The 14888-nt window shown below is 39.9% G+C and overlaps 1 protein-coding gene across 1 annotated transcript; it reads left to right on the plus strand.

Moving 5' to 3' along the window:
• The first annotated feature begins 288 nt into the window (after positions 1 to 288).
• Positions 289 to 2537, plus strand: nmur1b (neuromedin U receptor 1b). Its single transcript, XM_076293225.1, has 2 exons — positions 289 to 1261; positions 2263 to 2537. The coding sequence occupies exons 1-2, from the start codon at positions 289 to 291 to the stop codon at positions 2535 to 2537; spliced, it is 1248 nt and encodes a 415-aa protein (XP_076149340.1).
• Positions 2538 to 14888: the final 12351 nt, after the last annotated feature.

Raw genomic sequence — 14888 nt, forward strand, 5'->3', positions numbered from 1 at the left:
GAGGTCTCACTCACCAGTGTATCCACAGCAATTTTTCCTTAATGTGATTTTCTGTCTTTTACTGTTTTAATGATATTTTTATTATTATTATTATTATTATTGCACTGTGTAGCAACTCCCTGAGAATGTAAAATGCATTACAAATAAAATATATTATTATTATTATACGAGGTACCAAGTTAAATTTTCTTTGGTGCTGATAAACAACCTTCAATTTATCTCCACCTACAGTAGATTGGCATTTAAATTAGCCTAATGTTTTAATCAGGTTTCAAAGAACATTTATGCATGGTCTTCACTTGCCACCAGTGCCACTTTAAGATGCTTTACTGTCACTTTCAGGAGGTTGTTGAATCCATCACCCAGATGGGGCAGTTTAACTGTTCTTCCTCCCACTTCCTACACCATAAATCAGCCTGGTGTATGGATGAAGATGACCAGAACTGTAGGAACTGGAACATCAGTGCTGAATACCTTCCAGACCTGTGTCTAAGCCGCAACGATTACCTGGAAAAGTACATGGGAACGCGCCGATCTCCGTTCTTCTTGCCAGTGTGTGTCATCTACCTGGTCATCTTTATGGTGGGTGCCTTGGGCAACGTGCTCACCTGCATGGCCATCGCCCGCTACAGGATCATGCAGACGCCGACTAATTACTACCTCTTCAGCCTGGCGGTGTCTGATCTGACGGTGCTGCTGCTGGGTATGCCCCTGGAGCTCTACGAGATGTGGAATAACTACCCTTTCCTCCTGGGCCTGGGAGGCTGCTACTTCAGGACCTTCCTCTTTGAGACAGTGTGCTTCGCGTCTGTGCTCAACGTGACTGCCCTCAGTGCTGAGCGATATCTGGCAGTGGTGCATCCTCTGAGCGTCAAGCACATCGCCACAAAGACCCATGCGAAGCGGGTCATCCTAGCGCTCTGGGGGCTTTCCATTATCTGTGCGCTGCCCAACACAAGTCTGCACGGCATAAAATATCTCCCCCCCAGGTTTGGTCAGCAGTTCCCTGAGTCAGCTATCTGTGGGGTGGTCAAGCCTGCCTGGATCTATAACCTGCTGGTCCAGGTGACTGCGCTTGTGTTTTTCATGCTGCCCATGATATCTATGGGTGTGCTGTACCTGCTGATTGGACTGCAGCTGTACAGGGAGAAGGCGCTTATACAGCAGGTCACTGAGGTCAGCCTTGAGACAAACCTGGGCAAGGACAGTCACCAGATAACTCAGCAAAACAGACGTCATCAACAAGTTACCAAAATGCTCTGTACGTTTTTATTCTTTATTAAAGCATAACTCTGGAGTAAACATAACCTATCGTCTATTTACAGTAGTTAACAAGTTCAAACTTTTGATTGTTATAGCAAAAATACGTGAACTGGTGGAGTTTTGAGCAAGACCATTTTTTTGCATTATTACTGAATGGGCTTATATAATAAGCATTGTGCCAACCATGTAAAATGTGTTCATACAAGATTCTACTACTTAGAGTAATGTGGCCATGGCCATACTAAAATAACTTTGTGTGCATCTGAATATATACAAGGGAAGATCAGTTTTGTCCATCCTATAATTGACAAATGTTGCAAACTGAAATCAGAAAAACTGATTAAAGGAATGTTCCATAGCAAAAGCAACCAAAGGTCCATCTATTTTCAGAAGCTAACAGGTTCAAAATGTTGTTTGAGAGCGTAATTACATTCATTGGTGGAGTTTTGAGCAAGAGCGTTGTTTGCATTAACACCAAATTGTCTTACAGTGAAAGTGAACCGGGCATACACTCAGGTCAAAAACAAACTATTTCACACTACTGAACATTTTCAAAATAGAATGACACTTTTGTGGTAGTGTGGTCAAATCAAAGTATTGTAAAAGTTGTAAGTGGTTTGACAGGTTATAAAAATTTTGTTTTATGAAGGGAGTGTTTTTAGATTACCTCAGCTGTCTTCCTGTCGCAGCCACCTTGAAGTAAAGGCTGCAGAGCAAACAGCGCAAAACACAATCAATGAAAGCAAAAGGAGAGTAGTCAGCACTCCTCTTGCGTTCATTGACTGTGGTTTGCTCTGCATTCGTTAATCGACTTGTTAACAACGTTTTTGCTCAGAACTCCACTAATTAACATAATTATGCTCTCAAACAACATTTTAAACAGGTCTGTTCGTTTCTGAAAATAGACCCTAGGTTGTTTTTGCTTCGGAACACTCCTTTAACTTTAACATTCTCCCAGGAAAGACAAAAGTGTGATTTAACTCATCTTCTGTGCCACAGGTGTGTTGGTGGTGGTGTTTGCCATATGCTGGGCCCCTTTCCACATTGACCGTGTAGTGTGGAGTTACATAGAGTCTGACAGCTGGACCAAGGAGAGATACATGATTTTCGAATGGGTCCATGTCCTTTCTGGAGTTTTCTTCTACCTGAGCTCAGCCGTGAACCCCATCCTCTACAACCTCATGTCCACACGCTTCAGAGAGATGTTCAAGGAAGTGATGTGTCAGTCCCTCCAGCGCCGATACTCTGTCACCTCACGGAGCACAACCTATTAGAAAGGTGTCTGTTTTGGCCTACCGTCACAACAGAGATTATTCACCTCGTCATCACCAATCTTGTAATGGACAGGATTTCATGATCTCAATCATTTTCTGCTCATAAAATCTTGGTCTAATCTTGGTCTCTCCATCACAATATGGACACATAGTAACTTAGAATGAAAACCTGACACAAAATGCTTACTTTACACAAATTAGCTAATGTATTTGTGTTGTAGTGCACTGTAATACTTTATGTTTTGTTGGTCTATGGGTACATTTGGCAAAAAGAAATGCATGTTCAGTTGTATTAATTCCTCATGGTGAATATAAATGTTATGTTTAATGAAAAGACAATTACAATACCTTTTTATTATGAAATAAAACACAATATATGATAAGAGTCATCTTAACATCCTCTCAGAATGTGTGTTCTTATGTAGTATGTTTTTACTCATCATGTGGCATTGGTGAACCCAGACAAACCAGTTAGCAAAATTGAATTTGCCCTTCAGGTCCGTCTGGAAAGGAGTCCATTGACTGTTTCCAAATCACCAAAAAACAACAATCCAATCATAATCACTTATCCGGCATGGGGTGGATGGGCTTTACATGATGACAGATGGAGCAAAGTATTCAACACAACCAATGGTTGCGCTGATGGCGACAGGGTCAAATAGATATGAACATGTATTTTCTTTGGATTTGAGTAAACAACTTCATTTAAAACCTATGTTTACAAGAAAGCGATCTGAAGCGATTTGGAACGTGTTTAGCCCCCCCTTCGTAGGATTGGTTATATTTCCTCCGCTGCTGGAGAAGTTGTGCAATATGCTATTTCAAACTGAGGAAAAAAATAACGATAAAGCACATGTGGATTTGTTTACAAGCTATACGTTCGACAGAACAATGTGGACGTTACAAGGTAAGAAACCGAGTTTCTTGTCTCTCACTTCCCTTACCGGGATGTCTGTCCCAATGTTGCAATGTTGGTTATCCACCTGGGGACACTGGAAATCCAGAGTTCTCGCGAGAGCACAATTTGAATCTGAAAGATTCCAGGGTCTGGTTTACCAGGCTAGGGGACACTAGGGGGAGCGGGGAAAGTCACCATTTTCACCAGAACAGGTTATTTAACCATCCAAATGGTTTTATTAAGTTGAAATAGTGACCAAGTTCTCCTTTATTCTTGCACTAATGCACTGTTTGACTTATTCATTTGCACCATCACCATGACACTCGTTCACAAAGAGCACCTTACCTTACCTTATGCACAGAGGACCACTGGCTCAGTCCCTGCTTCAGTCATTGTAAGCGCACCTGATTGATTAATCACCCACTATGTGGATACTGTTTTTTAGAATTGATTTAGATTAAGTTTTATTTGGTATAATTTGTATTTTAGTAAATTTTGTATATTATTTATCTTCTACAGTCCTTATTGCTTAGTTGTGTTTTATATTATATTAATTTATATTATATACTTTTAATTACTTTTTCTGCTGTTAGTGAATGTGTGTGTGTATGTTGTCTGTATGCTACTGTGACCTTGAATTTCCCCTAGGGATCAATAAAGTATCTATCTATCTATCTATCTATCTATCTATCTATCTATCTATCTTTAAGTTTAATGACAATAAAGTCAATGAAGACTTTCCAGACACACTCTCAATTTCAATTGAGATTTGAGAAGCAGTCTGGTGTTAACCAGGCTAATCATGCCCATATTGCTGAAATTCTACAACAGGAAAGCTTTTGCTTTTGCTGTTTTGAATCACATTTGAGGAAATAAAACTTGTTGGGAATGTGAAGTATGTGAAAGGGATATTTGTAAATCAAATGCTAGTTATGCAAAATGTTTGTTTCATGCCTTTTGTATAAATAAACATCATATTTGTGCATTAATCACGCAAATTAAGATATGTTACAAATGTCACCCCTGGTAATGCTGACTAACTAAAAAAAAGTAGACCTACTCACCTGAAAATGTCCATACAATCAAAACAATAACTAAGAAGTTCAAATAAACTGGAATCTTGCCCTAACCAACAGTGAGGAGAATGGTAAGAGACAAAACATTCCATAAAGGACACTCTTGGAGAGTTGCAGAAAAAAAAGAGAAAAAACTTCAGAGGTGACCTGCATGCTAACAGATTATTTCAAAGGCATACCAGGAAAACACTTTTCTTGTAATTTAACTAAATGTAAATGGCTGGAGGGATTTTGCCTGAAACTGTGTTCCATGATGAAAAGGATCCATTTCCGTACAAAGTCAGAGATCATCAGGTGATTCAACATTAGGGGTTTCCTGGCAACCGTGAGACCAACCAGAGAATGTCTAATAAGGGGTAACTGACCGACAAACACGAAAGGCAGAGCTAGAATTTCAGGTATGTCCCTCCTTGGCTAATGTATTCTAAGGATGGAGGCCGAAACATGGCTGCTGCCATACAGGCGACTCGCTCATATTCTGAATGGCATGTTTCTACGCTTACGAGAATACTTTGATTTGTTGGTGGAAGTAATTACACATGAATGAGCCCATACTTTTTAAAGAAAAAATGGGTTTTTGCTAACCCCAAACCCAAAACACAAAAAAAATACACAATAGCTTTAAGAGGCTCAAATGTCATAAGTTCTGTGCAACATGAACAAGATCCTTACGAGAAACCATATGCGTGTTTAACTCAGTAATGGTAAAGAAACAGTATAAATCCAGTAAGACACAAAAGGGCTTAGGGCGCTCAGGAGACTTCAGATAATTACTTGCTCAGGTGCTCTTCTGCGACGGGTGAAGTGAGAATCCAAAGAAAAAAGAGATGTCCTATGCCCTGATGAAGGCCAATATGGCCGCAATGCGTAGGCCCATGTGCTTTTAACGAGTTCTTGCCATGATGAATTAAAGGCTTTTTATACTTTTTCAACCTCAGAGTGCCTCTGCAAACTCTTTTTTCTTTAGTATAAATCCAGTGTTTGTACAGGCAGTCACATAACTCTTAATCACTTCCCTCGGATCCTGTTTATGTTGCACAGCACTTCAGTTAAGACTAAGAGGCAGAAACACAGTCTAAAATCTGCCACCATAGCATAGCTTTAACTGCCTGGCTGTTCTAGCTACTAGCATGATTACTCAAGCTTTGTAGCATCGATTTCTCTTATTTTTCCCCCTACCGACAGACAGTACCCTACTCGGTGACCATGAACAACAAAGCCCTATATTGAAAATAGCCGGAGTTCCTCCTTAAGCTATTGGTGTGGCTGTCAGACTGAGTTATTGCACGCACGCACGCAGAAGAGAACTATGTATCCTCTTATCTTATTTGCTAGACAGCAAATACATTTCCCAAAATGTTGGTGTGTTACTTTAAGCGATGTATGTTTTGTCACTTGGATAATGTGCCAAAACAAACCAAAAAAACAAGAAAACAAAATATTAATTAAATGTACTAATATGACTGCAGCTCAGTCCTGCTCATTCCCTCGAAAAAAAATAAATCAAGTTAGTTAATTTGTCTTCATCTCTGACTCCATCCACTACTCTTGCAACTCATTCTATGTGTATGTAAGTGTGTGTGTGCACGTGGGAGTGTGTTTGCTTTTGTGTTTGTGTGTGTGTGTGTCTCTCTCTCTCTCACTCTGTGTTTGCGTGTTTATGTATATGTATGTATGTATGAGACAGTATGTGTTAACATCAACATCTCAGGGGAGTCGGGCTCGAACCCGTAACCCTCCGGTTGTTTGTGTGAGTGTATTATTTTCCATATCAGTCTAATGGGGCCCACCAAGTTGCAAGTTGGCTTCCCGGGAATTGTTGACAGAAAATTTCTTTTAAAAAAAATACGTTGACAACTCCTAATTTTCTCATGTAGATTAATGACTTGTTTTTTCCTCATAGAATTATGAGTGGTATAGAATTTACTTCTGTTTATTTAACACAGTACGGGCAGCTGTGCAAATGAGTGTATTGTTTATTTTCTGCGTCTGTGAGAGAGAAATCTGTACGACGACCCACATCTGTAATGTCATGCCTTGGAGACGGTACTGTTTATAGCCATTGTGCACAAACATACCCAGCGAGACCGAGCTCAGTGTGGACACAGTGATGTAGTTAAACAAAGAGAATAATTTATGCACCTTCCCAAGCATCAGCACGGCCATGAGCACATAATGGCACAGAGATGGGAAGATGCTCTGTTTATTATTGTTTCACTGAATAAGCTCATGTCATAAGATCTGCCATTAGACCGTCCTGCTAGATTCACAACAGCCTAAATGTATCAGCCTTTTAATTCCTTTTTACCAGAAATATAATATTGCATAGTGGGAGTGGGCTGTATTAGTGTTGCATACAGACAAGCTTACACATTTCTTCCCTTTGAGGAAATATGTCAGTACATACCAAACACAAAAGTAGCACTATAAGATGGGATTTACAATAGGGAAACCAAGCAGGGCACAATCACTTATGAATGGTTATTGGCTGTCTAATGGGGTCTAATTTATGTGTGAAGTGTCTTGTGCATGAACTATAGTGTGAGTAAATGACTATTGACCCTATGTTATTGTGGTTGGTCTGACAATGTCCTTTCCTTTTAATGTGCAAAGGTACTAGTGACAATGGGTGAGTACTATTCCTTGTACTATTGCTGTCTTTAGTTGGGCTAAGGGGGAATCTGTGAAGTAGTTGCCCTGTCATTCTAACAAAATAGACAGATTGGGCATAGTCGGAGTGTAACGGCTCGTTTGGGGCAGCCTTGGTCTACTGGTTAGGGCTTCGGGCTTGGAACCGAAGGGTTGCCGGTTCGATCCCCGACCCAGTAGGAAAAATGTGGGCGGGGGAAGTGGTTGAGCACTGCTCTCCCATGCCCACATCCACGGCTGAAGTGCCCTTGAGAATTATTACTTTTTGTTACACTTTACTTGACAGTATTGACATATAAGTGACATGACACTGTCATGAACGTGTCATAAACAAGTCATAAACGTTTATGACATAATGCTTCTGTTATTAAGTGACATTCGGTTTTTGTCATAACAAATTAGGGTTAGGATTAGGTTTAGAGGTTAGGATCAGGGTTAGGGTTTATGTGTCATGACAGCGTCATGTGTTTATGACAGTGTCATGTCACTCTTATGTTGATACTGTACCTTACTTTTTAAACACTTCTAAACTATTGCCCTTTTATGCTTTTATGTACTATTACCTTGTGTGTTTTATGTTTTTTTTATTCTTTACTTTTCAAACTATTCTTTGACTATTGCCCTTCTATGCTTTTGCTATTACTGTTTGCTTTTGTTTATGTAAAGCAAATTGATTGAACTCTGTGTATGAAATGCGCTATATATATATATAATCTTGACTTGACATGACAATGATTGTGGTGAAAATGTTCTGTTTCAGCAATGTAAAATTTGACAAACAAATACTCTGTAGTGTATTTAAGAGATTGTTTATACTCTCTCTCTTTGTAGAGTATTGTTACCATGTGAAGATGTTGCTATTGTGAAAACTAAGGATTAGAAGGAGTGTCTTCTTCTCTTAAAGGAACCAAATATTTGTGTTATTGTCAGGACTAGTTCAAAAGTACTGCTTCAGTTGAGTGGAGTTGAGGAGAGGCCATGGAAGAGCAGAGATAAACAGGACTCATCCCTCTGGTATGCCTGTGTTGAGCTGAAATTAATTTTATACGTAGTCGTTCATTGATAGTTTATATATGGTCAAAGACGATGAATGCAGACGAGAGATTGGCATGGGATACTTTTCATAAGATCATCTCTCAATGCAAATCAAACCAGCTATTAGGCTAACTGAAATAAAAACCATGCCAATCTCTAGGTATGGTGAAGGGTATGTGATGATGTGGGACTGTTTTATTTCCAAAGGCCAAGGGAAGTTTATCAGGATGCTGGATCCTTGATTCATGAAATAACTGGCCTTTATAAAATCTGCCTGTCTCTATGGGAATTTAACATAGGGGTGGGTATGCCCCCTGTATTTTAAGATAGAACATTTATTTATTTACGATACATTATTCATTCACAAAGAACTTTGGTTTCCTTAAAGGTTAATTAAGATCAATTTCCAAAAGATGATTTTTAATTCCTCTTTTTAGTAAACTTTAGCATGAAATCAGAATCAGATTCTATTGACCAAGTATACTTACATATGCAAGGAATTTGACTTCGGTAGGTGTTAAACTCTCTGTACATTCAACAAATAGACATGTAGTAGTACAACTAGACATGTAGTAGTAAAACATTCAATAGACAATAGTAATAAAGACACATACTGTACAATATAGACAACAATATACATAAAGGCACATCAACGTATTAAAATAATATACAAAATACAACAAATAAGGCATAGTATCAAGACAAGTACACATGGAGTGGAGTGAATATAAAGTGCAGAAGTAACAGTTGAACAAATGTATGTATGTAATGTGCAAGATGCTTATTGGGATTATAAGTACGTAATGTGAGGGATACGTGGGTGAATGGCCAAAAGGGGATGACCCCACTTAACTGCAGTTCAGGAGAGTGATGGCAGAGGGAAAGAAGCTGTTCTTGTGTATGGTTGTTTTTGAGCGCAGGGATCTGTAGCGCCTGGGTCAGATGGGTGTGTAAACATATGACCACAACTGTATAAATAATAAAGAAATATAAAAATATACTTTTAAGTATACAATATAGCAATACAATCAAATGTACAAATCTACAACAGATTTAAGATTGAAATATAAATATAGTGCAAGGCAGTTCAGTGCAATGTTAATATATTAACAACAATGTCATTGTAAGGTTGAAATATACATGAGGTAGATAAGCAGAACAGTGTGATTGACTTTGTTCAGTGTAAGGGTGGGGGCTATTCGAGCGTTCAACAGAGTGACTGCTTGGGGAGAGAAGCTGTCTTCGTGTCGGCTGCTTTTGGTGAACAGTGCCCTGTATTGCCTACCAGAGGGAAGGAGGTTGAACAGTTTTTGACGGATGTGATGGGTCTGCAGAGATTTTTTGCTGCCCTTTTCCTGACCCTGGACCGGTACAGATCTTGGATGGAGGGAAGGTCAATTCCAATGATCCTCTCTGCAGCCCTAATTGTCCGTTGCAGTCTGGCCCGGTCCCGTTTTGTGGCTGACCCAAATTTAGCATTCCCTTTCAAAAACTTCTCACAAAAGGTTTTTAGGTTGACTCCCAAAACTATAGTATTCTGTGCCCTATGACTAGTGCTTGCATTCTGAATACAAATGAGAATACATATCACACCTTTCAAAGGTTAACGGGTTCAACTGAAACTGCAAACAGTAACAAAAATGTTCCCTGTCCCTCTCAGGTAAACTGCAAACAAACACCCAGAGTCCAGAAGTATCTGGCAGCTTGAACAAATTCCTTTAAAGGACAAAAAATTTTAATACCATCAATGGTGACATCATTTTGGTCTACATAAAAAAGTAACACTGAAAGTGAAAGTAACAGTGAAAGCAACAACGCTGACACTGAACACAATGGCACTGGTCCACAGTATAATGACGTCATATATTTTCAAAGGAAACACAGGACATCCCAAAACTTTTGTGTTAACTCATGTTAGGGTCTTGAAAAATAAAATAATTGCAAAATATAACAAAGGGGACTGTACTCTTCTTTCATCCTCTGTGTGGCGAGTCCTCATTACAAATTTTAATGGAAAGAAAAAACATAATCACATGAAAGACTTAACTAATTGGAACAATGCATAAACCTCAAAGCTCTTCCATACATATCAGAACTCCTGGTACGAACAGACCACTTTGAAAGCAAATTGCCTTTAGGCAATCAATTTGTTTCTTTAAAAAAGGAAAATAAATAAGAAAAACAAGAAAGTTTTACTTATCTCAGGGATGAAAATATATAACTTGGCTTTGCAGTGTGATGTTCTTCAGTACTAAAACACACTGTTCTGTTGAATTTCCAAGTTTTTTCAACTCTAAAGTTGCTGTAGATCATCAAACATTTAAAGGATAATTCTGGTATTTAGCACTTTGAGTCCCTTTTCTGTTTTTTTTTTTTTGATGAACTAGAGTGGTGGACACCGAAATTTTGACGATGGGTCCTGTCTCGACTTTCTGCCTCGTTTTGAATCGCCTTTGACGGGTTCAAAGTGGCTAGCTATGGGCATGCACAAACATGTCCTTAAAACAACCCTTCACATTCGTTTTCAAAACTGTGCAACTCACTGAGTGGTCAATGGTGTTCGTTGATTATTAAAAACAAATATATCGGCGCAATGTATGATTTCAATCCGTGTTATTTGCTAGAACTATTTTTTCAGATACCTCACAACCGTGTATAAACTTCCGCTCAATATTTGAGTTTGAAGCATAGACAGTAAAAGAAGGTCTCGCGGAAACACAACAACAAATGTAAACAGACCCCCTTTCCGTTTCTGGTAGCTGTAATATCAAGGAGCAATGAGTCTTCCAACAGAAATCAATGGGATTTTACAAAATGCCAAATAAAACACGACAGAAACTATTTTGCTACGCTACTTGTTTTGGAACATCAACGAACATCACCACTCGGTGAGTTGCACAGTTTAGAAAACGAACGTTAAGGGTTGTTTTAAGGACATGTTTGTGCATGCCCATAGCCAGCTACTTTGAAACAGTCAAAGGCGATTCAAAACGAGTCAGAAAGTCGAGACAGGACCCATCGTCAAAATTTCCGTGTCCACCACTTTCCACTGTTCACCCTTCATTCACTGAAAACTGCCACTGCTATTTCACTGATTAATGTAACCTATGACCTCCTTTGTGTTTCTTTACTTATCTTCATTTACATTTATTAATTTAGCAGATGCTACATATGTTAAATATATTACAAGGGCCATTCTCCCCAGAGCAACTCAGGGTCAAGTGCCTTGCTCAAGGGCACAGTGGCTATCACCACCCTATCTTCCTGGACCTCAGTGCAGCCGACACCATTTCTCACCAGCTTCTGGACACTGGAGTCCATGGCAGTATAGACCCTTTCAACAATAAAAACAAAAACAATGCTTAAACGTTCTATTTGGTTCCCAATCTACTTCCTCTGCATGAAGATAACATATGGAATGTTAAAACGGAAGCCTTGTGGGGCCAACTATGATGCTGATAATGGAACTCTCTTGAAAGGGTCTATACATCAGTGGCTCGCATCATACCTCACTGATAGGACACAATTTGTCCAAATCAGGAACTGTAAGTCTGAGAGCTATCACATAGGGTCCCCTGCACAATATGGAGTTGATTGTTGATGATTATATCACATTACATCCCGCATTGACTTCTGCAACTCTGCTGGGTCCAATTAATCAGAAAGTCTGCAGCAAGGGTCATCACAAGCTCCAATTCCTCTGGCCAAAAACTTAGCTTCATTGGTTGCATGTTGCTGAAATCCAAGTTCAATGTCCTGGTCCTCACATTTAAGGTTCAATCATGTTCCCACATACCTCACTGACCTCTGGTGAACTATGCCTGCTCATTCACTGCAATCCTCCTCAGCAGGTCTACTCAGAATACCAGACATGAACCTCAGTAGCAGGGGGTGGACTGGCCATCTGGCTTACCGGGTATTTTCCCGGTGGGCCGACACACCTTTGGGCCAATTCGCCTTATTCACCCATTGGCCAGAACGAGGCTAAAGGGTACACTTGCCATTACACCTCAGTCCAGCAGATGGTGGTGGTAATGCACTCCGTTTGCAAACTGCCAAAAAAAAAAGCTCACCGAAAAAGAAGGGTTCACTGGCCTGTTCTTCTTCTTCAGTGAGTTTTTTTAGCAGTTTGCAAACTGAGTGCATTACCACCACCATCTGCTGGACGTCGGTATAATGGCAAGTGTGCCCTTTAGCCTCGTTCTGGCTGCTTGGTGAATAAGGCGAATAGAGTAGGCTATTATATATTTTAATTTGGTTTGACCAACAGTCGGCCCAAAGCAATCACAGTCAGCGGCCCATTGGTTCATTTTCCATACTGACACTGGACTGATCCAATAATAGCTCTTGTCAGGCCCCACCCCTTCCATTTTGGCTTAGAGCCAGGAATCTGTGAACGTATCAAAATAGTTAATCGAAGTAGCCACCCGTTGAAATTGCAGCGGATGCCGGTAGTGCCAATTGTGCAAAAATAACACCAAAGTAGAAGCTTCAAAAATATACAACATTGCAAGTAGGCTAGCCAATGTCAGCAACATGTTGAAGTTTGTTAAATTTGAACAAGAAGTTGTAGGCCTAAGCAATACAGAGCAGAGGGACAGTGAACAGGTGGTGGAGATAGCCTAACCCGACTCTCGCCAGATGAATTTCGTTCCGCCTAGCTCCACTCATCCATCTGGGATCGATCCATTGGAGTGGTGTTTCAGAAGGCTGGGCCTTATCAAAAATCCTTGCATGTGATTGGATAAGCCACTTGTCCGTCATCTATTGACGTGCTACTTCAACCACTCACATCGAAGCCAACCCGTGACGCTGAGAACAGCTCACAGTCGCTTCTATGCTACGTCACATCTATGAAACTCCCACCGTGCGTCCTGATTGGCTCTACCATAAAATCTGGTGCCGAAATCACTCTCAACGGAAGCGATCCCAGGTGGATGTTAGTGGAGCTAGGTGGAACGAAATTCATCTGGCGAGAGTCAGGTTAAAGATAGCCTACATGATAACAAGAACTCAGTGATGTAGCAGGTAGTCTATGTGTGGCATGCCATGCTGACGATGGATGATGATTATGATGACGTATTAATTGCGATAATGTAATGATATGGTGATGATAACATAGTAAGGGCGTTTGATTAGGCCTGTAATAACAAATAGTGAAACTCAAGTTTTCTAAATTAATGATTTGCAAATGCCGACAACAAACAAGTGTCAAATCGACATTCGCAATTGTTGGTCAGATTGATCAGTTTCCGTCAGACGCCCAAAGTTCAACATCGAGGGCATGAGTGGTGGGTGGTTGGTCTCTCAAAGTAGAGCGTCAAAAGGGCTCTATCTAGGAAGGGTTCTCTTGGTAAAGATGGGGTAAAATATTATAGACTGACGGAAATGTAGCCTATAAACGTCATATTCATCCACAAGTGAAGTGTAACTAGGCTACTCGAAGACATTAAAGGGAATTAGTTAATGTGGGTCTTCTGTTCTAAAATGTACCAGCAATGTAGGTAGGCATAGTCTACAGGAATAAAATATTTCCAGCAAAAGGCAACAAAGTTTCCCTGTTTATTTTGTGATGTTTCAGTTGTCCTATAGTGATAACTGGTATAATTTACAATAAGCCACAACCACCATCTAGGTAATTTTACTCTTCACACATAAGTTTCAGTAATTTTTTGGTGCTACTATCAACTGAGCATTGTATAGTTTAAAGGTTGTATCAGCGATAGTGGGGATACTTCACTTCTGTTGATGTTCAAACAAAACAGAGCGCTAGCTTGCTACTTCCTCCCCTTCCCGTACAATTAAAACTCTTCTAAGCTCACATCTCGTCAGTTATTGGTTGAAACACTTTATTTTGCCTTTGAGTGGGTTGCCAACCCTTGTTGGTAGCAATTGTTTTTGTGTACAGATCTCAGAGACTGCCTACAGACACGTTGTTTAGACGGCCTTGATTGGTCAGCTACCGGATCGTTAGGAAAGATTAGATGAATGTGAACATTTATGTTTAGGCCTTTTTTGGGCCTGAAATTGCTGATACAACCTTTAAATGTAGCCTATTGAATAATTTCAAAAACTTTGAATTCAAGCAGAATCTCTTCTTTCATAATTGCTTGTATAGCCTACTTGAATATTGAGATCATGTGCTTCATTGCTACCTCTGATCATGATGAAAATATATGCATATGGGTAATGCAAGGATTTTGTATTTAATAAGGTGTTCCCAATTTGAGGGCCGCTTGAACCAAATATGCCAGGGCCGTTTTTTGTCCCAGTCCTTGCTCAGTAGTACCATGGCTGAAAGAGCATCTGTAACATTGCCCTGAAGCTTTTGAATCCCCTTCCCCATCACATCAGGCATTGTGAATCATCTGCAGACTTCAAACGTTTCTCTTTAGCCCAGCATACAGTACTCACTATGACATGGTTACTTAATACTGGGATTAGTTGAGCGGCATTGTGAAATGATCCGGATATCTTTATTACTTTTACAATGGAACACAATATCTGCTGCTTACTTCTGAGTCCTGATGCATTCAGTCTCTGTATGAAGCTACTCTGAGAACCGGGTAAAGTTAAACATGTTCCGTAAAAAGTGCAAAACACTCTCTATGACCCTCCTCTCCCATTCTGAATACATTTGTTAACTGAACACATTGAATAGTCTAGAGCAGTGACAAAAATAGAGGTTTGAAA

Source organism: Alosa pseudoharengus, unplaced genomic scaffold (genome assembly GCF_046254945.1).
Source record: "Alosa pseudoharengus isolate Yale_2024_CS ecotype anadromous, Long Island Sound unplaced genomic scaffold, YU_APseudo_1.1 YU_APseudo_1.1_scf_2, whole genome shotgun sequence".
Taxonomy (NCBI): Eukaryota; Metazoa; Chordata; class Actinopteri; order Clupeiformes; family Clupeidae; genus Alosa; species Alosa pseudoharengus.